We start from the raw sequence: 26,675 nt of genomic DNA on the forward strand, positions 1-26,675 counted from the left end.
ACGGGGTTCGATATTAAACAGCTGCACTTCTGAAATGCCTCCCCATCCCTGCTCATCATTCCCACCCAGGTCCTTGGTCGTGGACTCACTGAAAGCTGGAAGTTTTTATTGTAAGCTAGTAGTATGAGCCAAAAAAAAAAAATGTGGTTTATCAGATTGTGTTTAAGTAATATTCTGTGCAGGTGGATAGCAGCTGAGTATGCAGTACGTTTGTAATAGTCCTTGAGACAGATACAGAATATCCACTAAATATTTTTGACTCAATTTTCAAAGTGCCACCTGATGTTAGATAAATAGGTGTTGTTGTCTTCCAATCATTTGGTATAATGTAAGGATTTACTTGTTTTTGTTTTCACTGGGGATTGTTTTGTTGTTGTTGTTTTATTTTTTAAAGGGTAAATGAGATAGCGAGCATTAATCCTCTCCACCCTCCAAAATCTGGATCTTTTATCCTCTCCCTCTACTGGCAAGCCGAGAGCTATCCTTGACACGACCTTTACCTCCCTATCCAATACAGACACATCTTGATGGAGCACGGGGAAAAGCAGACAGGGAGTTGTATTAGGGAAACACTGTGATTATGTAAATAGTGTTGTAATGCTGGTTCCCAGAGGTGAGGAATGCGGAGTGGAGGTCAAGTGCAAAGCTGCAGTTTTGGCATAGCCTGATAGCTGAGTGCTTGGCTCATGCGCTGCAACTTCGTTTAAATGTCATTCTTGAAAGAGAAAGCAAAACAGCGCTTCCTTTTTGTGATATAACTAGCCTAGATATTACTGAAATCTATTCTCTAAGCTTTCAGGTGCATCAGGGAGAAACGCTTTCTCAACCCCAAGTTCTTTCAAGGCAAAAGATGAGAAGAAGTTTTTGGCTTCTGCATCTCTCGTTCCAAAATAATGAGTGAGATAAAATTGCAAATTTGGCCTCCTTTCCCTTTCTGCTTTAAAAAGGATGGACTTGCTGGGCTGTGTTGCCAGTGGTCTGGGCCTTGCTGCAGCCTTCCCAAATTGAACAAAAGATAGGTAGAAGATGGTCGTGTGTCCACAGGGTGCGATTTCAAGCAAGACAGCATTATTAACCCAAAGTCAGAGTTCACTGAAGTGCTGCAGTACAACACTCAAGACATCAGAGCAGTGGCCCAAAGCCTGCTTCAGCTCAGCAAGCTATTTCAGTGAGGGAGCTGCTAACAACATGTGTGGAAAAAGTAAAATGACTTTTTTGTAGTTCCCTTAGCCCTGTTGGAAGGAAGCTTTTCATTCAAGCTTGCCAAGAAATGTGTTCTTTTTTTAAAGAATAAAGACTATTTTTTAGAAAGTTGAGTGCGAATGTAAATTGTTATGCAGCCCTGACTGTAGAATAAGCCGGCTGGCTGTCTGCTGAGACCCTTAAACTCCTCACTAAACATCTGCCTTCTAAAGGCTGATTACATTTCAAGGCCAGGAAAGAGAGAGCTATGAGAACTGCAGATACTGGGAGCAAATGGCCAAAGCTCCAAGCTCTGGTGGCTTTAACTCCAGGCTTTATAAGCAGGCATGGGCAACGGGCAGCCTGTGGAGAGGGTGGTGGTGAAGCAGAGGTGCCCCTGTCTGCTGACAGAGCTGGTGGTAACAGCAGCAAAGGGCCAGCAGGAAGGTAACTTGGAAAGGGTACTGGCTTCTCTGGAGTGGTTTTTGTTGTTTTGTTGTTTTTTTGTTTGTTTGTTTTTTTCCCTAGTGAATTAGGAGTTAATGATGAAAAAGTTTATTTTTAACCATGTAGCTGAGGAATACTGCTTCCAGCAGCCTGAACAAAGGCATCCAACTAAATGAGGAGGTGAGGGTGTTGGATGACTTTCCCCAGCTTGCCCTGGACACATTCCCTGCACAATATGACAGCGTGCAACTCAGCTCTGCAGTGGGGACAGGACCAATTGGTAGCTATTTGTACCATGGCTGCTGCAGTCAGCTTTTGGTACCTAGTTGCTCTGGTTGTGGTATTTTATGGGTATATGACCTGGATCCCATCCCTTGGGCAAAAGAAGGGATTGCAGCGAGCTGTAACTTCTCTTTGCAGCTGTGGCAGTCGAGCAGAGGGGTGGAGAGATTACCATTAGGGAATGATGGGCTCATTCTCTTAAGCTCCTTGGTTCCCAGACTTTCTGGACTGCAGGCAACTACCTTAATCCTCAATTTGTCTCGGGCTTGTGGTTTAAACTTTGAAGCAGTCGGGTGCTGCAGAGCTCTTGCTGAGGCTTTACAAACCTCAGTTTGGGAACTGCTGGCGTGGATGATTGTGTCCTTCTAGAGCTAAAGCCACTACGGCCCAAGTGTTTCAGTCTGAAGAAGTGAAATGTCTGTGCAGCTTGCGAACAGCAGGCTGGGCTGTGGCAGTGTTAGGGCAAAACTCGAACAAAGAGAGGACAGCTGGTAATTAGCAGAGGCCTGTGCCTGTCGCCTCAATGGCAGGACTGAAAAAACGGGTCCTTACTTCTCCTGGAGACAGCGTGGAGTTCCAGGGGCTTAATCAAAGTCATTTTTGGTAGGTAGATGTAACAAATGTCTGGAAGTGCTGGATTTAGCCTGCACAGGTAATGCAGGGAACTGTACCTGAATGCCCTGGGAGCAGAACGCCTTTGGCTTCAGGCTACAGCTACTTGGATATGGAAAATAGTTTTAAGATTAAATAGTCGCAGATTTTAACACCAGGCCTTTAAAAACCAAGGGGAGGGATTAGATATTCTTCCCCACAGTTCTTCAGGGTGCAGTCTTTGTATTGCAGTCCTATAAACCTCATCCTCTAAAACTTAAAGCTTGGATTATGATGTATTCCTATGACTTTCAAGAGACCTCAAGACTCTCAATAAAATGGGAAAAGCTGATACAAAGAGTCATACTTATCACTAAACAAGGCACATGGTGTAGCACACAGTTAATATTGTATAAGCTTGGGGCTTACAGACATTTATGGAACAGAATTGCTGTTGTAGTTTTATTTTAGTTTATTCAATCTTAGAAATTAATACTCTTGCAAGTACCCTTTATTTCATTCAGAGCACAGCTTTCCCATGCGACTGTGGCGATGTAATGGTATTGTGAACGTCCAGGCTTCCAGCAGTGTCCAAGTTAATAACACTCGGTGATAGCTGCTCCAGTTTCCCAAGGATCGGTAACAAAATGCTACTGGCATGAGATGTCTGCTGGAGAGAGATGAATTAAATCGCAGGCTCTGCGAAAACCTCGGCAATCTGTTCTTTATGCCTGCCTTTCTAGGGATTTAAACACGAGAGGGAACATGGATGAGACAAAGATAAACTTCTTACAGCTTAGCCTGTTCTAGTCATAATAATTTTGAGCATTTCCCAAGTTGTTTTTCAAAGGGTTTGAGTAATTGCTCCTCAAATATTGAAGCATTCTTTGCATTACTTTTTTTAATCTTAGGAATTATAATACAAATGGCTTATATATATGCTTCTATATAGTCGTGCCCTAGAAAAAGATTGTGTCTGAAAGATCATTCTAATGAAGTCTGTTTTGGGAGAGACTTTTTGAAATGAATACATGCATGATGTGTTTGCTTGTTAAAGCATTGTTACACCAAATAATTGTGCAGAAAATCTTTGTTCTCCACTGTTCCTAATTTAAGTAGTTGCACTCCACACTGGTATTCATCAAAACATAGTGAAACCCATTGCAGATCTAATGCTAAACAATTTACGTGGGGAAAAAAGGATAGGTTATGGTCCATATTTAGGGCCTCAACAGCACCACAGTCATGGGAAACTGCAGTGCTTGCTGCCCCAGAAAGGAGATGAGTAATTGAATCCAAAGAACTAAATACCCTCTTGGTTTTTACCCTCAGTGAAAAGTCAAAAGCATTTTTCAATTTCAACTCATTTTTTTTAGTGAATTCAATGCTGCCTGAAAAGTCAAGATTTTTAAAGCAGCTGGAAACAAGGTGAGCCAGCTAGTACAGGTCTGTACTGCAGCCCCACTCTTGTTCGTGTTAATAACAAAGTGCAGAGGAAGATTGGTGGCTGCCTTTATCATTGCACACACACACACTCCATCACCTGGCCACTTATTAAATTTGATCTTAATATTTCCCATTACATTTTGTCCCACTTTTGGAGGCTTGACTGTGCCAGTAACCGAAGCTGATTCAAGTTTTTTTATGAATTAATTCTTTTAACGTGGCTCTTAAGCATAAACAAATTTATGCTAAACCACTGATGGCTGGTTCTGACACAGATAAGTGGTATAAAGGGAAGTTTGTTGAAGTGGAGGTGATTGTTTTCCCATTAAGTTCTTGCCAGCGAGGGAAAAATGGGAAGAGTTGGCCTCGGCAAATGTTGGCCTCAGGTTGTTCCCCCTCAGGGCAGAGCTGACCCGCAGTCTGAGAGGCTAATTCTTAGTTTAGGCAATTAGATGCAGACTTGCCTGCATCATCTTGTTTAAGAAAATATGTGTTTTCAAATTTGCATAAATTGCTGCTCTGCTTTTATCTTGTAACTCGTGTACCGTGTCACCCCCGCCTGCCTGGGATGAGAGGCACCAATAGGCCCCAGGTCCCTTCCCTGGGACTCTGCTGGTTACAGCCCCGCGTCTGCGGCCTGCCGACGTTCCCTGAAGGCAGCACTGCTGCACGGTGCTTCCTTTGGTGAATAAATACCTCCTGAAGCCAATGTGACATCTCCTGAAAGTCACCCAGCCTGACTTGTCGCTCATTCCTGCTGCCAGTGCACAAGTCAGGTCTGAGATGGAAGCTTCCAGGGCGCTTTGAAGTCTGTGAGGCTTGTAGCGTTGCTCCCAAGGATCTATTGAGCTCTGGTTTGAAAAACTTTGCTTTCATAAACAATTTTTATCTCAGATGTGAATTTCAGATTTCCTTTTCATCTGCAGTGTGCTATATGTAAGCCTCACAGATCTGAGGGCAGCAAGCCACCAGGCAGGTCTCACGATTGGTGGCGGGGATGTTGTGCATTGGTCCTGCCTTATGCTCGGAGCTCAAAGCAAGATATTCATTTCTATTTCCCGGTTTCTCCAGTGTACCTCAGTCAGCTAATCCACATTTCATTACAAAAAGTAACCGTTGAATTGCAATTACTTATAATTACTTATAATACTTTGACTGAAGAGGTAGTGTATGGAAAAGCTATTAATCATAGAGTCACAGAATGGTTTGGGTTGGAAGGGACCTGAAAAACCATCGAGTCCCACCCCCTGCCATGGGCAGGGACACCTCCCACCAGCTTTGTTTTTTTCCTTTCGGTAAGGCACTCTTCATGGGTGTTTGGACTATCATCTTCCAGGATACGCATGATCACACGGATTTGCAGAGTCACAGTTAGACTTGTATGTTCAAAAACCTGTAGAGAAAAGGAAGTAGTGTCCAGGTAACCCATCCTTTCAAATATTTCCAAGTACTTGCAAATTATATACCAAAAAAACGATGTAAAATGAAAAGGAGGAGGAAGCATGGTGGTTTGTTTTTTGCTTGTTTGTGGGTTTTTTGTTTGTTTTTGTTTGTTTGTTTTGGTTTTGTTTTTTTTTAAAGCATTGCATTGGATTTAGAAAATCCAGGCTGAGGCTCCAGCTATGCTGTAGGCTTTCTATGTCACCTCTGGACGGTGACTGCAACAGATAGGTGGAAAGCTACCAAATTGTTTTTTCATCAGGCAGGCAGATGAAATGAAACTAAAATAACGGAGTACTAATGACAGCAAGAATACAGGTTCTGGTTTGCATGAGTGCGAGCGCTCTTGCACATGCTTTATAATCAAAAATCCTGTGGTTGGGCATTTGCTGAGAAGGCCCCAGGTGGAAATCTCTTCTGTTTATGACTAAAGATTTGAACCTGTTTTGGAGGAAGCACCTGAACCAGGGAGGTGTCTGCTGTTCTGAACTAGGGTAGCATTGATGTCTCTTTCCCTTCTCAAAGAATATTTGTTTTGCTTTGCTGCAGCATGGGAAGGATTTTGAGATACCAGATTTCTTTGTACAGTGGGAAAAGCAATTGTTATGTTGAGCTTTGTGAATTGGTTAGCATCTCAGCATTTCTATACCCAATCTGTAAAACAAAAGGAGCAGGATTACTTTTGTTTTGTTTTCTCAGTTGCTGCTTGTGTTTGGACTGTAAGCTCTTTGGGACGGATATTTCTGTGTGCACAGTATCTGTTGTAATATCATTCTGCTTGGTTGCTGTCCTGTTAATTATGTTACAAAGAATTAGCAACAAGACCAAAATATTTGCCAAATTTTGCCCTTTGTCAGAAAACATTTAGTGTGAGTTGATGTTCAAAAGCTGAAACCATTTCCATCCCTAGCACAAAACAGTGATCCGTAATGGCACAGGAGTCTTTCAAGGTCTGCACTTTAAGCACCAAACTGTGTCCCGTCATCCCGGTGAGTATTTCCACAACTTCATAAAGCGTGGCTGTAGCGTGGCACTCGCACAGCAGAGCTGCCGGCCCGTGGTGGAGCGGGCCTGCAACGCAGTTACTTTTCCTGCACAGGGAAGTGAGATGCAGAGACTTGGCCGAGGGCCCCTGGCAGATGCTGCCAGAGGAAGGGGTTGAATCCAGGCTCTTTGAACTCAGCTCTGTTGCCCTCTTCTTCACTTAGGGAGGAAGGTTAAGTGTGAGAGACAGACCCGTGCCAAATCCAGCTGAGCGGCTGTTCAGAGGCAGCACTTGCAATAGATGCCACAGGGGCCGCTTTGCCCTGGGATTATCCTCCTTGAGCAGTTTCTGTTGGAAGACATCCTGTTTATAAATTAGAGATTTAACTCTGAACATGAAGAACTTGCTGTAGGCATTGTGCTTGCTGGTGTTCCCTGTGCTGGAGAAAGTATCCCAAGAAGGCAGGGCGAGGGAAGCAGGTATAGCCACCAAGCAAAATCAGTCCCATGGTATACGCTGTTGTCACTCTGGGAGCAGGGAGAGATGAAAGCTGCAAGGAAGAGAGAAATAGCAATGGAAGTAGGAGAGGAAGAGGAAGGATTTTTTTTCTCACATCTCAAGGAAGTTGCCTTGATTTGAGCCTTTCATCGCTGAGTTTGTGACCTTTAGTGGGTAACACCCAGACAGTGTTTTTAGTTTTTGTATCTTTTGTGGATGTTTCCTGATGTCAAATAGATGGATGGGGAACAGGGCTGTTGTGTGCACACTCTGCTTGACAAACGAGCTTCTCCAAACACACTTCCCTATGCTGGCGAATGCTATCTAATCCCCTGTTGTAGCTCCAAAGACTGGAGCAGGATCAGAGAATAGCTTTCCTACCTGGGCTCTCATTCATCAGTCACAAGCAAAACTTGGCTTGCAGTTGGAGATTGCTATCGAAGTCTGATCATGGCAGTAGGATAGGATCAGGAAAGTATTCCCTTGACACAAACATACACCATTTATACATACCCTTATTTTTCCTCCCACTTTCATACTTTCCCTCCTTCCTTTTCTTCTGTTCTGCCCTCCTTTTTCTGTCTCTGGTTTGGGGAAATGGGTGAATCCCTTGTTTCCAGGTTGCCCTCGGTAAACACACAAGCTTCTCTCAAATGCTGACAGGTGCAAGCATTTCTGTCAAAAAAGACCTTGTGCTTTACAGGGAAGCTTAAGAGTAGGTGCCTAATCTTGTTCAGGCTTGAAAATAGGCACAAAGTTCTTACTTCATTAAACAAATATCAACAGAACCATTTACTTTTTTTCTTTCTTTCTTAAATCATTATTTTTTCTGGGAATTTCCTTCTCTTCAGTGAAAGTTGCTGGGTATGTAATTGTTTTTGTCTCCACTAATCACTAACAAGCATTGCTAAATGGTAACAATTAGCCTAATAATTTTGTCATCTTTTTTTTTTTCAAAAACAACTTTCCTCATAGTAAATCAGTTACAAAACTTGCGCTAGTGAACATGTTAAATATTGTCAGTACTATTTAAAAAAAAAAAAAAGTGAGCATGCATTTCCAGAGTTGAATGCCCTTATTCAGAAAAAAAATGCTTGCAACCCTGCCATGAAGATCTGTCCTTTCACATGGCCATGTAGATCAGAACAGCCTTTGAAGTCATCTTGTGCATACTAAGATATGCTATTTTCTGTATTTGTTTTTGTGTTTTGTTTTTTTTTAACTTTTAAAGCTTGTGGAGTTTGAAGTGTTTACATAATATCTTCATTCCTTTGATGCCCAAGCTTCACCAGTAGATTCTGTAAGTTGATTTTGTATAAACGTTCCTTAACAAGGCAGCCAATAGACATGTATAATTGCATACCATTTCGAAGGGAGAGATTCATAAATGGCTGATGTGTAGTTAGGAGTGGTTTTGAGGTGTAACCTTGAGACTGACTTGTATGTAGGAAAATCAGTTTGAAGATTGAGTGACTAGGTATTAGCAGGACAAGATGAAAAATGTTTTTGCCCTGCCAGCTGACCTCCTGTAGATTGAGGCAGGTTTTCCACAGAGAGGTGCTAGCAAGAATGAGAAAGGGTTATGCAATTTGTTGTTTTAATTTACATATTTATTCAAGTGCATCTTCCCAGTGACCTCCTAAAAGCCGAGCAGTGTCAGATGACAGCACTTTGGCTGTCACTGATGTCTGCCAGGATGTCAGGCTGGCTTGTTCAGGAGCAGGAGGAGCCAGGCTGGGATCCCATCCGCACAAAAAGCAGTAGTAGGCCTACAGGAAAACAGGCTTCTTGCCTGAGGCAAAGCCAGAGTGTTCCTACATATCTCTGTCACTTCACAGAGTGGGGCACAGGGACTAGGAGAGGTGGGAAACAACCTGAGTCTTACCTAGGGTCTGCGCCTGGCCTTGGTGAGAGTGGAAATCTTTTACTTGCTGAAGCCAAAGCTGGTGAGAACATGATGGCTGTCACTGAGACCTGCTGCTGTAGGCAGCCCTAGTGGAGACGTCCCTTCGGTCACGTCTGCCAACGGCTGGTGACGTGCCTGTGCGCTGGGGCCGAGGGGAACGGTTCTCTGTGAATAGCGAAGAGCAGCCGAAGTCACAGAGCCCCAGAATGGCCCCTTCTTGGGGGGCCAAATAACTCCCCTCTAGGCTGTGCAGGGCACCTCGTACAATCCAGAAGTCACCTTAAAACGTGTTCTTGTCTTCAGCCACTGACGTTAAATGAGATACGCTGCTTCTTCACAATAAGTTAACGCTCCTAAGGAGCTAGGTGTTAAGTACTTTTTTGCCCTTAAAAATTTAGGGGGAGCTGCCATAAATGCAGCAGCAGCTATAATACAGAAGAAATCACCTGGTTTCGCAGTCTTTAACAGCTTACAAGCTGTTTATTTGAAAAATAATTTGCTCTTATCCAAAATCTGAAATATGAAATATTTTTGTGGCTCAGCTGGATCAAATTAAATTTCAGTTTAAAAGGTAATGCACAATATGTTTACTTGAACCACAATATTATGAAGCAATAAACTAGTGAATTAAATAGAAATCTAGGAAAACAATGAAATATAAAAATGCTAACTATACAGACTATTTTAAGAACTGAATCTCCATTAGGCTTCTCTTTGGATTTTATTTTAAAACAGTCCTTTTTTTATACTTGGGCACTATGAACTTCTGCTAGTGTGTAAGCAAGGTGAGTCTCTTGGAAAATACACTCAGCCTTAGAAGTAGTAGTGACTTTAACATAAACAGACAGGAAGCAAGTGAGAAAACCTCACCACAATGTTTCTTTGAAGTTCACTTCCTTTATTCTCTTTTTGCCTTGTAAAAAAATGTATGCTTTTCATAGAATCAGAATATTATTATCCTGTACTTTAGAGATAATTTTTGGTATCTTTTTAATAAATGAATTTAATGATGGAATAGATCTAGATAAGATATGAATATTTATGCTCAGCAATTTCTTCATGGGGGTAATGAGTTTTGATGAATTAAGTAATGCTTTTGGCATTTAAATACTGTCTTATTTTCAAAAAAGCATCTTACCATGGAACACTGTTTCTGATTTGTGTTGTCACTGCTGTCCTGGTGAACCAGATTCTAGAAGTGAAACACAGGAAGGTAATTCAATGTCTCTCCTGTTCTCTCCCCATGTAGATTACCAGCGCCTAATGACGGTGGCAGAGGGGATCACAACGCTGCTGTTCCCATTTCAGTGGCAGCACGTGTATGTCCCCATCCTTCCCGCCTCCCTCCTGCATTTTCTGGATGCTCCTGTTCCCTACCTGATGGGGCTGCAGTCCAAGGAGGGAACCGACCGCTCCAAGCTGGAGCTGCCTCAGGAGGTAAGCGTCTGCCCTTGGTGCTGTTCCTCTAAAGCACATTACTGGCATTGGTGTGAATCCCTGCTGGAAAATGACATGCTGTGCTAGGAGGTGTCTCTGGCACCATGAAAACTGTTTCCACAGATACTCTGTTTTCCAGCAGGGGAGAAGTAGCAGGAGAAGTCTCTGCAGTCCTCCCTGTACTTCTGAATTTAGCAAGTGTAGCTAGTTGCACTCACTTCTAAGTTCTTCTACTACATGCTGTGATACTTAAAGTTTCTCTGCTTTTCCTACATCACAGGCTTCAGCATGTTTTGTTACTCTTTGTCAGTGTCACGGTCCTGTTGCAGAGGGCTAAGGAGCATTTAATTTGGGGATGGTCTTTATGAAACTGGATCTCAGGTACAGTAGCTAGATGGTTTAAAATTGTCCTTGTCGCCCTGTTGCCCGATGAGAAGCGTGCCTCATCCTGCCAGCCTCATCACACCCACAAGTAAAGACCTGCATCCTGTCTAGGTCGAGGTCTACCACTAGACCAGCACCCTGGCCTCAAATCAGCCAGAGCTGCATTAATATATGGCCTGTGAACCACTTAGAAATTCACTCCAGTGGTGGTCTTTTGCACTGAAGATTGCCTGTCCCATGTGCAATGGGACATGAGGACTTTTCCCTGTCTATCACTCTTTCCCCAGAGAAAATAAGGAAGGAGAGGTCATCCACTGACTCTCAGTGTTGAGGTCACCAGTGGTAGAGAGTGAAATAGAGATTTTTCCTATGTGGAATTTGACCACAGCGTTTGAAACTTCTTGTTTTCATCTGGCCACTGATCACTTTCCACACTGCCAAATCTTCGGGATATTGCTAGTCTGCTCTGCTTCCTTAATGTGACTGCTTTAGGGCCCATCTCTTGAGCAAGTTGGGTATTTTAACTTGGGTTTCTCCTTAAAATGGGTGTTTTCATAAGAACAGCTGTGGCACCACAGCACCTGCTGTCCATGCAGGGACCTCTCCAGGGGGCAGAGGCTTGCAAACAGGCGCTCTTACTGAGCGGGCAGTGGGAGCAGCAGTGGAGGAGAACGTGCAAGAAGGAGAGATTATATGTGGAAGTGGAGGGATAAACACAGGGCAAGGATAATGTGGTTTTTAATATAGATTTATTTCAGGTGCTAGGTGGAGGTGACTGGTTCTGAGCTTAGGTAGCAGGTAGCATTGCAAATCAAATCTTACCTCTTGGATACAATGGCCCAATCACATGAAATTTGCACTGGTGTGGAAATGAAGCTGTTATCTAATAATGCTTTTCAGTAAAACCATATTAATGTTACATAATTACTGTGGTGTTTTTCTTAAAGTTATTAGTCATATGCTTTTAGTTAGCAGATTAAGCTGTCATTTTCATTAAATTAAAATTTTAATGTGATGGGTTTGCAGTGTCACTGGAATATCAAATTGAATATTTCCAATGAGGGAACAGTAATTGTGGGAGTGAAAAAACACCCTGTTAAAATGTTTAACAATTGGGTAAAAAATAACAGCCCAGCATTTAGAGGCACCACAAGTCCCATAACTGTAGGAGAGGGAAAGAGGGGGCATTGAACTGGGAAGATCTTGAATCTCAAATTTCTCTAGACAACCAAAAAAATAAAATAATGTCCTTCAACATGCAAGCATGGAGGAAGCACTGTTCGCTTTAGCATTCCTTTATTGTTCAGGCCAGGGGCTGCCTTGTCAAGCTTTTGGTCTAAATATAAACCATTTGTACATTAGAGATAAAAATTCTAACAACTGGCCATCATGCTGTCTTAAGGTTACTAATCCCTCTGCATTAACTTTAATCATCGGATGTTTTTGAAGAGAGAAGTGAGACCAATTCCCTAAGGGTGTTCTGAATCCAAATCTCATTTTTCAAATTTTGCAAATGATATGCAGAGCTGAAATTAAAAAGCCTTTGAAATGAAATATTGATAGATAAGAAGGCAGTCCCTGAGCTAAGAAACCATACCAACGCATCCATAACTCTTTAATAGCTACACAGTTAGCTAAAGCAAGTTGTTTTGTATGAAGAAATGCAGTCCAAGTTACAATGAAAAAGTAAGCTGAGGGGTACTTCTACCAAATGGCTACTAATACCCTTAGTCTGCAGCATTTTGTGAGAAGCAAAGAGCAGTCAACATGCCTTAGAGAAGCTGGAGGAGCTGTGGCAGTGGCCGAGTCAGACTAACACAGACCTGCTCCTGCTGCCCTGTGGTGTATTCAGCTTAATGCCAGGGTGAAACCCTTTAGAGCTCAGCACCTTGAGAATCTGGCCTCTTTTAAGATTTTATTCAGCATGGTACACTCACTGAATTTCAGATGTAAGCCACAGTTCAGAACACCAGTTACTGTTTTTCACTCTACTATTATTCCTGAGGGTGCACTTGCAATGTAATTAATTTTTATGTAGGGTGCTTCCCTCACCCCATTGACTGCTAGTATCTGCTCTGCTAGATTCATGTCTCCGCTTAGCTTTAATCTTCTGGGCTGAGATCCATCTCCTTGCACAGAAAAGCTGTCTGAGAGCAATCTGTATCTCAGGCAAATCAGCTTCCAAGATGAAAAGACAGAAGCAGGGGAACGGGGAAAGTGGGGAAACAGGGCTTGGTCTCCTGTGGACAAGGTATGCTCAGGCATGATCACAACGGATTTTCATGGGACCCTCTTTTGAGCTTTGCCCCTGCGTCATCTTTCTGAGTGAAATCTTTGTTCGTTGGTTGCACAACTACAGATGCCCCTGGTAAAATAAAACGCAGCCTGGGGATGTGGTGATTTACGCAGCTAGTGTTTACAGGGGCTGAGAAGGGGTGCTGCACATCTCACTTGCTGCTGCCTCCCCGGCTATGCTGGGAGGGGATATCAAGGCTTTGCAACAGAAAATTTAGGATCTGCAAGTCCCAGAAGAACGAACTGGGGAGGCTTCACTAATGTATTAAATTGGCCCTCAGCATTACTGAAGCCATACTTAAGTAAGTCTCTTGCAAATGTGTGCTCTTATCCTTTTGTCTGGAAATATTCTGGGAAAATAGGGCTACTTAGCACAGTAGCCCCCTCAATGCTGAGTGTCCATTTTGAAACTTTTCTTCATCTTCCAGGCAAACTTGTGCTTTGTGGACATTGACAACCATTTCATTGAACTGCCAGAGGAATTCCCCCAGTTCCCCAACAAGCTGGAGTTTATCCAGGAGATCTCCGAGGTCCTCCTGCAGTTTGGGATCCCACCGGAGGGCAATCTGCACTGCAGCGACAGCGCCACCAAACTCAAGAACCTGGTCCTTAGTGACTTGGTGAATGACAAAAAGAACGGGAACATCCCCAGCAATGCCCTCAATATGTACGAGCTGCTGAAAGGCAATGAAACCATTGCTCGCCTGCAAGCTCTCGCCAAGAGAACGGGCGTGACGATGGAGAAGATGACCATCACGGCTCCCCTGGTGGAAAAAGAGAAGGATGTGAAATTGCAGTGTGAAGAGGTGGAGCTGAGGGACTACAAACTGAACGTGCAGCTCCGGGAGGTGTTTGCCAACCGCTTTACGCAAATGTTTGCAGACTACGAGGCGTTCGTCATTCAGGCTGCCCCCGATCTGGAATCGTGGCTGACAAACAGGGAACAAATGCAGAACTTCGACAAAGTAAAGATAGCTCTGTATTTATTTTTCCACCTAAAAGTGCTCTAGGAGGTGGGGGTGAATATCTGTGTCATGTATATGTAGCCTAGGTACTCTTTAATCCTCCCTTTCTTCAGAATCTGCCATTTTGATTACACAGGGCCAGGTCATCTGGCAAAGTAAATCGTGTGGATCTGCTGAGCCACTCAGAGCTGTCCTGGCATGTACCAGCCCTGTAAACAGACTGCTGCCTGCCTGACTGGGGGCTTTCCTGAGGGTTTTCTGGAAGGGCAGCAACGGAAAGTGACTTTTTTTCTTTTCTTTTCTGAGAGGAGAGGTGCACACACAAGACAAAAAGCGAATCCACTTTTTCATGTTTTTTGTTTCCTAATCTCACAGTAATGCTTTTTGTTAACATGTAGTCTTGTTCCGTAGAAGGTTATCACGTCATTATGTCAGAAGAGTACTGTTATGGCTCCATTGTAGTGTGTACACAAGAGTGAATAGGAAGCTTAGATTAGAAATGGGGAAATAAGTAGAGTGTAGGTTAGCAAGAGGAATGAGAAATGTTTGGAAGCTTGCACAATTATTATTTCTGAATGACTTTTCAAAGTAGATAACGCTCTTAACCATCAGCTTTTATAGATAAAAGTCCTACTCTGAGGAGAATGTCAGAGGGATAAATAGTAAAGAACAGGCTAAATATTGATTTCAGTCGGTTTTTTATCACACACACAAAAACAAAAAAAATCACTACCATGCCTTTTATTGTTTTTGTTTGTACTTAGGTGTTGAACAGTAGCGGCTTTCAGAAGTCAGGGTTTGTTTATGCAGTCTCTGCTAGTACTTACACAATAAAATGGGCTTTTAAGGTGAGGGTTTTCAAAGCTCAGTTAGAGATTTAAGCACATGCTCAATTTAATTGGAATTTCAAGAGCAATTGCCCTGCTTAACTTCACTGAGGAATATCAGCTGAAGAGTGTTGTGCACCCCTAAATAAATATGACACCTCAGTAAGAGACCTGGTCCCAAGCAGGGGTGTGTGGACCAGAGGTCCCACAAGGGCACGCACAGGTTACACACAGCTTGTGCCTGCAGGCAGTAGCCCCTAGACTGCTTTGAAACACATGGCAGTGCAGGTTGTGCTTCAGCAGCTCCATGTTCCCCTTACGCAAGCTGTCACAAAGCCTCCCAAGCTCCTTATTTCTCACAGTTGTGACCAGAGAGGTGACCCATGAGCCATACCCCTCTGTAGCTGGATCCCATCCTCTCTGAGGGGTGTTTTTGTGGTGGCAAAGCCTTGTCCAAGCCTTCCTGGTGGCTGCTGCATCAGTTTTCTGCTGTAGGACGGCTCGTCATGTCAGAGGACAGCGGGAGCGTGGCACTAACGCCCTGCTCTGTATTTCAGGCTTCCTTCCTCTCGGACCAACCTGAGCCTTACCTCCCATTCCTGTCGCACTTCATCGAAACACAGATGTTTGCAACCTTCATAGACAACAAGATAATCTCCCAGTGGGAAGAGAAGGACCCTTTCCTGAGAGTTTTTGACTCCCGAATTGAGAAAATAAGGCTGTATAATGTAAGGGCCCCTGCACTGCGGACATCCAACTATCAGAAATGCAGCACTCTGAAGGAAGCAGGTACGTTCGGATGGGCTAATAAAATATTCAGAAGTACAATGTCAGCCACAAAGAGATACAGGTCCTCAGTCATGGGAGTGCTGCAACCAGTGAGGAAGCCTGAGCTACCTGCGCAGCACTCTGCAGTGTCCGTGGTTCCTTAGGCAAAAACTTCAGTGGTCTTTTACGAGCTGTAAATATCAGGAGCCTCTACTTTACCTCTGAGCTCACCCATTTGTAAAAAAAAAAAAAAAAAAACAAGCTAAAACCTGGGATGCATGCGGAAACTCACTGCATCCCCTTCCAGGCAGCTCCTGTCCCACCACCAGCAGAACCTCCCCTCGCTGCGCTGGTGGGACCAGCATCAGCCACACCGAGGAGCTGAGCCCCAGTGCCTGGGCCACTCACCTCATCTCCCCCTTCCTGTAAAAAGGAAGGGGTTTGGGCTCACACCATTTGGCCAGAGCTGTGGGGGACAGTGGGGACGTAATCCTATGTGGCACATTTGGTAGCTCCAGCAGGAGATGTGCAGTGTTAGCAAACAACACGCTGTGTGCTCCGGATCAGGATGTTTTTTTCACTATAGTCACGGGACGTATTTTCAAATTACATTTGAGTTTCTTACTGTGCAAGTACTTATTTAATTTCCAAGTAATATAGGGAAATTACACTCTTCAATTCGTTGGGACACAAATTAATGAACTGAGGCAAGCACATTTCTTGTGGTTTTTTTTGTTGTTGTTTTTAGTTTTCTAATTGCTTGAGAGCATTTTGCTTGTTACAAGTGTGACAAATAGAAAGAATTCCTATATCTGGTTAACTATTTCTGTTTAAAAACAATTCTAATTTACAGGTCGCCTGTCTATTCAACGTCTAGTTTTGGTAGATATTGTGGCACCGGAACCTCATTTTCTGTGTCTTGAAAAGCAGCAAACTGATAGTAATGCCAACTTTATTTCATATTTGCCACTCACACACATGGGCCCAGCACCACTCCAGCACTTGTTTGTTTAACCCACTATTTTCAGAACCCTTCAAACCATCTGTCCCCACACTACCCAGCCATTATCTCCAAAATAAAACCTCCAAAGGGATTTTTTTTTTTTTTAGGGGGAAAAAAATACTGGAGTTGCATACTGAAGTTGTTAATTAAATGCTGCTCTTGCCCCACCGCCCCCTCTCCCCTTTGGCTCGCAGCACGTCTGACTCAGTGGTGAGAGGGTGACAGGTTTCATTTGTGTTCTGCTAGAGAGCGGAGGTGAAACCCTCGTGTCACATCATGACCAAACTCCACCGGTCTCAGTGGCACCGGGGTTTTTAGGGAGCCCTCTCCACTCTTGTCGTAGCCTCTGCCACGTCCAGATGTCTGCTTGTTGCCCTCAAGGCCTTGCTGGCTACCCGTGGTTTTTGACAGCCTGTCAGCCAGTAGTAGCACATCCACCCTCAGCAGGAGGATCACACAGGCGCCAAACATCTGCAAAACTCGGGGATCGCCCTGCTGCATCTGCCCAAGGAAATGTCTCTGGGGCAAAGCAAAGTGCCCAGCCCTCACAGGGGGCTGCTCCAGCCCCAGCCAGCCCCAGGCATCTCGACAGAAGGAGCGCTGAGGCCAAACACCGAGCTGCAGGGGAAGCTCGCACTGCCCTTGTCAGCTTGTAACCCACCGTGTCCCCCAGCTCCCTCAAGTACCAGCTTGCCTAACAGCTAACCTGTTTGTCCAAGCACTACTCGTGTCCAGATAACCCCAAATAACAAAATAACAGCACAGGTGTTTTCTCCCTTAAGTGTTGGATTTCAGGGAGTAAGATGAATTTTTAACTTCTTAGAGACTTACTCGGGATCAGAGCATGACTGCTTGTTGTAGCACATGTAGCTCGCTGACGGGGTTGCTGACTTGTGGGTATAACTTGCAGCCCAGTCCATCGAGCAGCGGCTGATGAAGATTGATCACACAGCCATCCACCCGCATTTACTCGATATGAAGATTGGTCAAGGGAAATACGAACAAGGGTTTTTCCCAAAGTTGCAATCAGATGTCTTAGCAACGGGACCTACCAACAACAAGTAAGCATATTTTTTTATTTTCTGGAATTGAAAGTAGGTTTTTCTTATGAAAGGTCCACATCAATGGACACCGGTCTCAGTTTTGGATGGTTTCTGGCCAGTGTAAAGAAACCAGAGCAACTCTTTCCTTTTCTGGTTTCTACCAGGTAATTCTGAAGTTATAGCCATAGTTTGGGTTACACTGGAAAGTATTAGTTCTAGTTTTGTGAAGGTTTCTCTGTACTACTTTCTGTTCTAGTGGTGAGTACCATGTTTCCTCATACATATTTTTAGTTTTATCATTGTCATAATAAATTTAAAATTAGTTTTCTGGTTTGCACTAAATAGGATAATTTGGAAACCCAAGCCAAAATTCAGATTCTGAAATAAATTCTGATACTGAAGCCTCCACGTCACCATGCAGAAGGGAATTAGTGCCCTCTCTGTTCCTCTCTTTCCTTTAACTATTATTATATGCCCCAAAGATTTTTGTAGCATTTTCAGTTTCCAGGTTGGAGTAACCTGGAACAACAATCCAGTGAGGCTGGAGAGTATGTGGTTCTTTTTTTGGTGACTCTTCTGATTCCAGTCAGGCTCCGTGCTGTGCTTTGATATGAAGGTAGGGGTACCTATAGCTGTGGAATTGAGCATATCATTATGTAGTTAATTTGCCTAATGTAAAATGAGAACCTGTAGCAAGAAATTAACATGATTTCTATATCAATATAATGTGGAGTAAGTGCTGTAAGTTACATTTTTCCTTCCCCCCAAGCCCAGAAAGAGATTATTTCCCCTTCTTCCTTAAAAAAATGGAATTATTTGTGCATCAATGATTACTGTTTGCAAAATGACTAGCTCAGACCCTAACTTCCAGTTTCAGTAGTAGGTCAAGGCAGAGCACAGTGAGAGTCCAAGTTTTGAAAGCTAGCTCTTCTTCAGAAAATGACATGCACACACGCTGCTCTAAGATCCTCTGTGAGGTGCCCACTCAATTCTATTTATACATCTTTTGTACCCCCCAGTGCTAGCTAATCCTATTTTAATCACCTACTATGCAAAACACTTGCAAATGTTAAAATAAGATATCCGTAAGCACTGAATGTTTAAAGAATTGCAATTAGTTTTTGAGTTAACACCCAAAAAAATAAAAGGAGGAATGCTTATTTCAAAGTTCTTTGTAGTCATCTTGCAAGCAAAGATGGAAGTTTAAAGGTAATGCTTCCTTGAGAAACTGAGGATTTCTTCAACTTCTGGAAGATGTGTTTAGCAGTCTGTCTTTTATTCTTACACCAAGTTTCAGTTCTATGGTGTCAGCAACAGCGTGAGCAGGCTCAGCCTGCTCCAAGTTACTCGTATGTTCAGGCTCTGTCACAGAATCTTACTGATTCTGTGAATAAGCATTAAACCGAAAACAGTTTTCTTTGTGCCTTTTAAGATACTTCTATTAGATTTGTGCCTATTCTAAAATGTGGCTTTAACTCCTTGAGTGATAATTTTTGATTTACCTGGTTCTGGTCCTCAAATTGCAGCATGTTTCAGAATTTGTAAATACAAAAATCCCATTACTTACTGCGAAGTGATGTCAAAGTGACAAATGTTTGGAATTCCTCCAGTTGTATATTGCCAAAAAGGTTTGTAATTGGAAAATCTCAAGACCATCTGTTTAATCTTTTTGATTCCTGGCATTTTATGTGAGCAGCTGAGAGGACTTTCTTTCTCTCCCATTTGAGACATGTGATTCTGCTGAATTTACACCCACAGATACAATAGATAGCCTTTTCATGCTCTCTGCAAATACAGTATAATTCTTTTGACCACAAAATCGATTGAACTGTAGCCTTCCAAAATTAATTTGAATTTCCCAGTATATGCTTATTGGAGATATGTTATATTTGCACACAAGCCTTAGCCTTTGAGTATGGGCATGTGGGAGGAGAACATTTCAGCTTCATTCTCAGGCACTTCGGATGTAGTGTGTGTGTGTACACATGCTCATGTGTTGATGAAATTAATGCAAAAGATATTAATTAATATGTAGATCAGAAATAATTTTGGAGACTTCAATTTTATATAGTGAATTTTGTCCTGAACGTTGTAAGAAAGTGTATTTTCAGGAGAGAAAAATCATTCCCATGCTCCACTCAGTTGTTCTTGGACAGTAGCAAATAAACCACTTCAAAGCTATTTTAATGGAAACCTGTCCTCGCTGGCTAGCAATCAGTTTTTTATTGTTTCCCTTTATGGACAAATAAGCTAACAAACATATAACCAGAGCTCATAATATTTGCTAGCTATTCTCTTCCTGTGCTGAGACAGAGCGGCGAAGGTACCTCTGTCACAGTCACGGGGCTGTTATAAGTATCGTATTATATCTAGGTCAGGAATATAATGCAAAGAACGAATATTTTTAGTTTGTTTAGTCCTAGGTCCTTTGTGTGATCCCAGACAACCATGTTGCTTGGACAGGCGGAAATTGTGTTTGGAAGAGGAGGTGTCTGGCTCTTGCTTGCTGGCCACGGCAAGCAGGTCTTGGGGACGGAGGAAGGGCTGACAGTCACGTTGGATCACTTCCACCTAAACGCAGCTGGGAACGAGCGTTGGTCACATTACCATGTATAAGTGTTAAAACACCAAGGTCTGTCATAAAGCGAAGTCTAATAATGTTTCATCTGTCAGCCTGCAGCCATGCTCAGCAGCCTGCTTTGCCCTACTTCTGTCACTCTGCTGCTTCCTCCCTCTCCCCCCAAGATGTCCTTTAGGAGGCTGGACAGGGGGGTGGACCTGTGCTGCTCTGGCCCTAGCCAGCATTACACTTCTTGCTGCTTTTGCTCATCTGCTTGCTCAGTGTAAGTTGGGAAGACAGCCCCTTTCACATGAGCTCCTCTTCTGGCCAGCTCATTCAAGCTGCAGGTGCCTGCTTGGTGTCTTCGGGGCTGGTCTGTACCTTCTCCCCCGGGGTGGTCAGGGAATATTGACTTGCTCGGCTAAGCAAAACCTCCCTGACAGTAACTCCAAATTTAATTTTTCATTTCTTTTCAGTAAGGTTAAAAAGAAACCTCCACCATCAACAAAACTCCATATATTTGAAGAATAGGCTCTCAGAAATACAGTAATTATAGTAAATACAGTAAATACCCTAATCATCTTTTTGATCAAAACTGCCAGAACACGGAAAGACTTTAACTGCAGAATATGTAGACGTAAACTTAAGCAAAACATGGTAACTATTGTGTCCAAATATTTGTCTAAATAAAAATAAATATATTTTTATATAAGGAAAAGAGCAATTCATCCCACCAACAGCAATTAAGGGGAAAAAAATCCAACCACAAAGCACAATTCTGTCCCCTTTCACATCAGGCAGCAGTGTCCTGCTTGGGATACTCTCAGCACTCATCCCCTTTGATACAACCCCCACTTCATAGGAAAACTTTCTGAATCTGCAGGCAGCAGCTGCAGCTTTCTATGAGTTCAAAAATGTCCTGTCCACGCTGCTGTAACCTCCTAAAACAGTGGTTTCTGCAGAAGTCCTCCTAGAAAGTGTCCCAGGAGGAAACGGGCTGCAGCCACTTAGGCAGTGTGTCTACCAGCCTGGAAAAAAGCATCAGTTTCCAGAATTGTCCTTTCCTTTGTCAAACACCAGCACCACATTGTGATTTCTGCATATTCCCCTCTTCTTTCCCATGTATTTTTTCTGCCAGGCTTTTGAAATTTTATCTGGGATTCCACTGGCTGATACATTTTGCAACAATTCAGGAAAGGAATTTGAATGACAAAAAGGCAAGCTACATAAACACTTCATGGTTTGTGATTAGCTAATTGTTAAATGATGGTGAATATGCTTACAGTGCAGAATTAGAACAATGAAGCAAGCTGTGTTTTCAATCTAATTGATTACCTTGTAACTTAATTTGTACTAAGAAGCTTGATAAATGAGATTAAATTTTGCAGAGGAAAACACTGATTGCACATCAAGCATGGGAATATATTAGCACTCTGGCAATTTGTAGTGCTATCCACAATAGCAACTGTTTTTTATTTATTTATTTTTTATCTTTTGAGGGAAGGTTTTGCTTTGTTACACACTTACAAAAAGGCTTAGATTATCATTTTTTAACCTTCCTCTTCATTTAGCTCTGTTTCTTTTCCACATTCTTTATCTATGCCCTGCTTTCACACTTTCTTTCTTTCCTGACCTGTGCATTTCCCCTTTTCTGGCCACTTCTCTCTTCTGAGTCCTTTCATCCGTGTTCTGGCATCCTGTGAACTTGGTGCTTTTGTCTGTCCTCTGTGTCCTGCGTTACCTGCAGTCACCCTCAGAAGAGAGCACAGTGCAAGTCTTCCAGCACAGATCCCTCTGTAGTTTGCCTCCTAACCTCGGGGTTTAGCTAAGTGATACATTCTTCTTACCTGTAAAGCAGATTTCAAAAATATTCCCTTGCTTTCTGCAGGTTTTTGTTCCTGTGCTGCATTTTGCTGACCTCATCACTATGTCAGTATTTATTTGTAAAAATTATGCATTGAGAATGTACAAGATTGGTTCATCTTTGTGATCCAGGTTATGGTGCAACTTGTGTGAGCACAGCCTTGTGGCCTCCATCACCACCACTGCCTTTGTGCTGGGAGCTGCCCAGCTTTTATTCGCCCAGTAGTTTTCCTAATTTTTAAATAGAACTACTGCTTGCTTATTCAGTAAAGTTAATGTGGCTAACGTTTTTAAAGAAAATATGATTTATGTTATGCAAAGCAGTATCCTTTTATTGAATCTGTATATGATGATAGAGTTCATTCTGGCTTTAACCAATTTATTTTTTGTGTGACAAATGACCTGTCTCTCCTCTATTGAGTACTTCTTACTATATGTGCTTTTTCTACCTCCTGACATGTTGGGTGCTGTTTTAAGGCTGGCAGGCTTCACTGAAGTTTTTTTGTTTCTTAAATCAAGCCAGATAATTGCACTTTGAAGTGGTAGAGAGTAACATCTCTGCACTGCATCTGAGTAAGACATGAGTCAGCACTGAGCCATCCACACACAACACTGATGTTATTTAAACTTCGTGCTTAGTGAAAGCTCACCTTTTAAGTATGAAAATCTGAAACAAGTGCTTACAATAACATTAGGTAATGTAACAGAGCAAACCACTGACAGGTGCAATGGAAATGTTAACCCTTCGTGTTACATACATACAAAATACATTCATTTTTGAGAATATAATGTGACTGACTTCGACAATAAATGCTTTAAAACATTTTCTGAAATACGAATTTCATGTTATGGGAACTTGGAACTGGATGAGTGAGCCTTCTGCGTGCTGATCCTTGGCTCAACCAGTGCAAGGCAGTAAAAGGGCAATTAACTTATTTCAGTTAATATATCATTTTATAATAACTATGCAGAATTGAAGTTCGCAGGGAAATATGACCTTCCTTTTAATTTGTTTGGTCCAACATGGGTTTGACGTGCAATCTCTGTGTAGTCCCACACGAACTGCTCCTTAGCCTGAGCAGGTTACACGTGCAGTTTGTGTTTAATGCCTGCAGACTGCGTGCCTGCTTTTAGGGTTGTTGGAGGCATGGTACATCTGTGTGCTAAGTTATGAATACGGAAACACGGTCAGATAATTCCTGTATGTATGTAAAAGGTGCATTGCAATGATTTGCAGACCTAAATAGCAGTCTGCCTCAGGAGATGATCTCTATGAGGAGATTTAGGTTCTGTCCTGTAGACAAGTGCATTCATTTCCTTCCACCTCTCTCTTTGTTATCAATGTAAATTGATTGTAAATTACAGTAGTGATTTTCATGGCAATGGCTATATTAGTTAAATCAGTGTGTGAGACTGAAGTTGTCTTTCAGATGCCTCTCACGTTCTTGTTCTCTGGCAGCGTGTTACACCTACTGCAATGTATATCCTGCCCTTTGCACCCTTGGCTGGTTTGGGTAGGCTTCATTTCTTCATGCCTTCATGGAGCTTTGAATTGAGGGGGAGGAAGGGGAGGCAGTGGGAGAAAGAGAGGAACACATGGTTGCAGTACAGCACGTCCAGGCTGCTGTTCTGCTAGACTGGTTTCTGACAGTTCAGTTTTGATGCTGACTGTATTTCCATTTTTATTACAGAAATCCAGCATCACAGGTTAAGTGTTGTGTTGTACAAGTGCCATCTTGATAGTTCCTCCATCCTCTGCAAACCTACTCCTGTGCTTGCTGGGTCTAATGTGGTATCAGATGATACTGACTTTGTTGTTGACCTTACAGTCTTGATGTTGAAGACACTTCCAGTGAAGAGCCTTTTGTTTATTTTCTCTATATTGAGCAGCACGCGGTATTCCTTGGTCCCTACTCTGAAATATCACTGCTTTTTCGCAGTCCCTGAGGGGGAAGAGCATTTGTCTTTGGGCACGGGCATCAGGAGATGAGGACAGACTACCAAAAAGAGTTTTTTCTTGCTGCTTCACATAGGCAGCGTGTCTCTGGGCTCTCTGCACCACAGCACCTGAGCTGCAGCTGCTTTGCCCCCAGAGACTTGGTGCTTGGAGCAACGCCTCTGCTGTGGGGAATACATGAAACAAGCCAGTAGCCTGTGCTCAGGGCTCTGCAGGCGAAATAATAATAATATTAAAAAAAATAGGGAGGGGGATTTCTTCGGGTCAGGGCATAGTTGGGCAACACCTAGGCTGGGCAGCTTCAGGACCAGCCAGGGGGGGCTTTGTCTCCTCTGGCAACCACTCCGTAGGGATGTGGGCACTCGTAGGGTGACCAGGAGGTTTAATGGAAAAGCCCAAGGGTCAGGGCTCAAAACAAGCACACATTTGCCTGTGTAAGCGTAGCTTTCCTCTCTTGGTTAGCAGCACCAGGCGAGGTATGAATGAGGCAGCCGGCCTATGGCAGGGCCAGGAGAGGAGTCCAGCTCCAGACACCCAAATGTGATTTCAGCAACCCCCAAGGAGGTGGGGAGGGCTTTTAGCCCCTTTTGGAATCATTTGGAGTGGCTGAAGGGCAAAAATGTGATCTATGCTGATGAGGGGCTGAGGGAATGGTTATTGTGATATTTAAGCATTACTCTATGCAGCCCAGTAAAGAAAAGGCTTTAAAAGATTTAGCTGCTTAATGCTGCCTATCTGCTGTTAGATCTTCACCAAATCTCCCAGAGAGATTCAGAGCAGCATCCGAATGCACAGACCTCACCCAGCACTCGAGAGCTTCTCTTCCCTAGCCTGGCAGCTGGGGAAGAGGGGCCACGTGGCCTGCTGCACGTGTAATTGCTCCACCTAATGAACAGCAATTTCTTCCTTCAGAAGTGGCTAATGATCTTTACGGTTGTATGCTGAAAATGTTCAAATAGTTCTGATTAATAATCTGGAGAATGGCCTGTGCTGTCTCCCAGTTGGCTGGAATTAACTGAGAATGCTTTAATGACTGTGTATTACCTGTAATTATTCTGTGGGTTTTATTCCACTTTCACCTTCAGTGAGATGTGTTCTCTCAAAGGACGCCTGTAGTAATTCCTAAATCTACCAGTAACTGCAGAAATGCAAGTGGAAAGGGATCAAATCTTCGTCTAGAATTCAGAATATATAACATGAATTACAGCAAAAAAAATATATGATAAAGACAATACATGATTCATAACTTAAATTTAGGTGTATTACTGGCATTCTGTTGTGTGAAAAGTAAGCTTGGTATTAACTTGCAACAAATGGGAGGTATCTAGAGCCAGGCAGCTAAAGTCAATTCTGATTCTGCTATCCTCTATTTCAAGGGGTTGGGTTTTTGCTATATTTCAACTTGCTGAGATTATCAGAATGCCTTTTTCTTCCCCTCTCAGTCATCTGATGAGGCGTTGGGTGTTGCTTTTGCAAGGAATGTGATGATTTATTAAAGTCACAGGTTGTATATTTTTAAGATTTCTGAGGAGGTGCAGAGACACTTATGTCAGTAATGCGTTCCTCTGAGAAGGTATAAGTGCCTCCTGTTCAGACACCTATTGGGCTGTTTCATTTACTTACAACAGGCTTGAGGCTACAGGGTTTTATAAATAAATTTCTTGTCATATGGGATGGTGAAGTGCTGAACCATAATTATGTGCAGACCCAGGTGTTTATTTCTTACTTTGCACTTGTTTTCTTGATGTTATTTGGAAGGTGGGAAGAGACTTCAATTCTGACCATAAAAACTTCAGTTCCTGTGACTTTTTTTTAACCTTTTGGACCCAGACAGCCAAAATTTGGTCTTTGATTGCCTCACTGGAGGAATTGGTGGAGACAGTTAAGTACATGTCTTGCTGTCTGGAAGCTGGAAGGCTCAGATGAGCAGGGTTACATCCCTGCACTTCTCAGGGGCCTCCTGCACCTCCCCAGTGTCTCGTCAGCCATTTCATGACCCAAGTCCAGCTCCGTGCAAGCTCCTCCTCCAGGCTTGCATCCACCTACATGCTGCTAGCCCAAAATCCTTGCCCAAGTAGTTCAGATCCCAGATCCTGTTTGTATATGCTCCTGTTTGGGACGCACGTGGAAAGGGATGGGTGTGGGGTCTGGTGACTCCTGTTCCTGCAGATACCCACCTGTGTGGAGAGGCTCACCAAGCAAACCCTGCTGCATTTTGCTCTTTAACTTCTGGGTGCAAGAGAGAGGCAGAGGGGACTTCATGAAGACACTGAAGGGCTTACAGGCCTTTTTTATTATTTTTTTCACTGCATTTATTTCTTTATTTTAATAAGCACAGCCACAGTAATTTATATCATTCTGAAGATGTAGCCTTCATGTGCGTTAAGATACTTCTTTTTAATGCTTGATAGGTTGTTTTATGCACAGTTATTTTAGCTTTCCTCTATAAATAATGTATTAACTTATTTATTCTCTGCACCAGTTGAACATTTTTGTTTGCAAGGATTTGACAGAATGCTGTGTTATTATTAGAAACCCTGCAATCACTTGAGATTCTGAATTCGTTGGCACGGAGTTATCTTGTGTTCTGTTACAGTATCTGGCACAAAGAAGCTTGGATGTTTGGGAGTTGTGGGGTTGCTCAGTTTCAAACCTGGTTACCTAGCTCCTGCTTTTGGGCAGCAGCTTCAGATGAGAAAAACATTGAGTTGGACATAAACTAAGATGTAGTAAAAATAGAATTTTTGTTATTTAGAATTTAGAATTATTTAGAATTGTTGCTATTTAGAAATATGA

The 26,675-nt window shown here is 42.9% G+C and overlaps 1 protein-coding gene across 5 annotated transcripts in view; it reads left to right on the top strand.

The window, feature by feature from the left end:
- The window catches only part of DENND5B (DENN domain containing 5B), a 117,915-nt gene that overhangs the window by 57,892 nt on the left and 33,348 nt on the right, over nt 1-26,675 (top strand). For 4 of the 5 annotated variants that reach the window (XR_013938712.1, XM_080553230.1, XM_080553228.1 and 1 more), the window contains 4 exons: nt 10,027-10,214; nt 13,322-13,858; nt 15,243-15,474; nt 17,367-17,517. Coding sequence is in view for 4 of the 5 variants with exons in the window: in XM_080553230.1 (XP_080409356.1) it covers nt 10,027-10,214; nt 13,322-13,858; nt 15,243-15,474; nt 17,367-17,517 (1,108 nt within the window). In the remaining variant the exon portion in view is untranslated. Of the gene's footprint in view, nt 1-10,026; nt 10,215-13,321; nt 13,859-15,242; nt 15,475-16,306; nt 16,394-17,366; nt 17,518-26,675 lie in introns of all 5 variants that reach the window. The other variant, XM_080553231.1, reaches the window with a different exon arrangement.

Source organism: Anser brachyrhynchus, assembly GCF_964034855.1.
Source record: "Anser brachyrhynchus genome assembly, chromosome: 1".
Classification (NCBI taxonomy): domain Eukaryota; kingdom Metazoa; phylum Chordata; class Aves; order Anseriformes; family Anatidae; genus Anser; species Anser brachyrhynchus.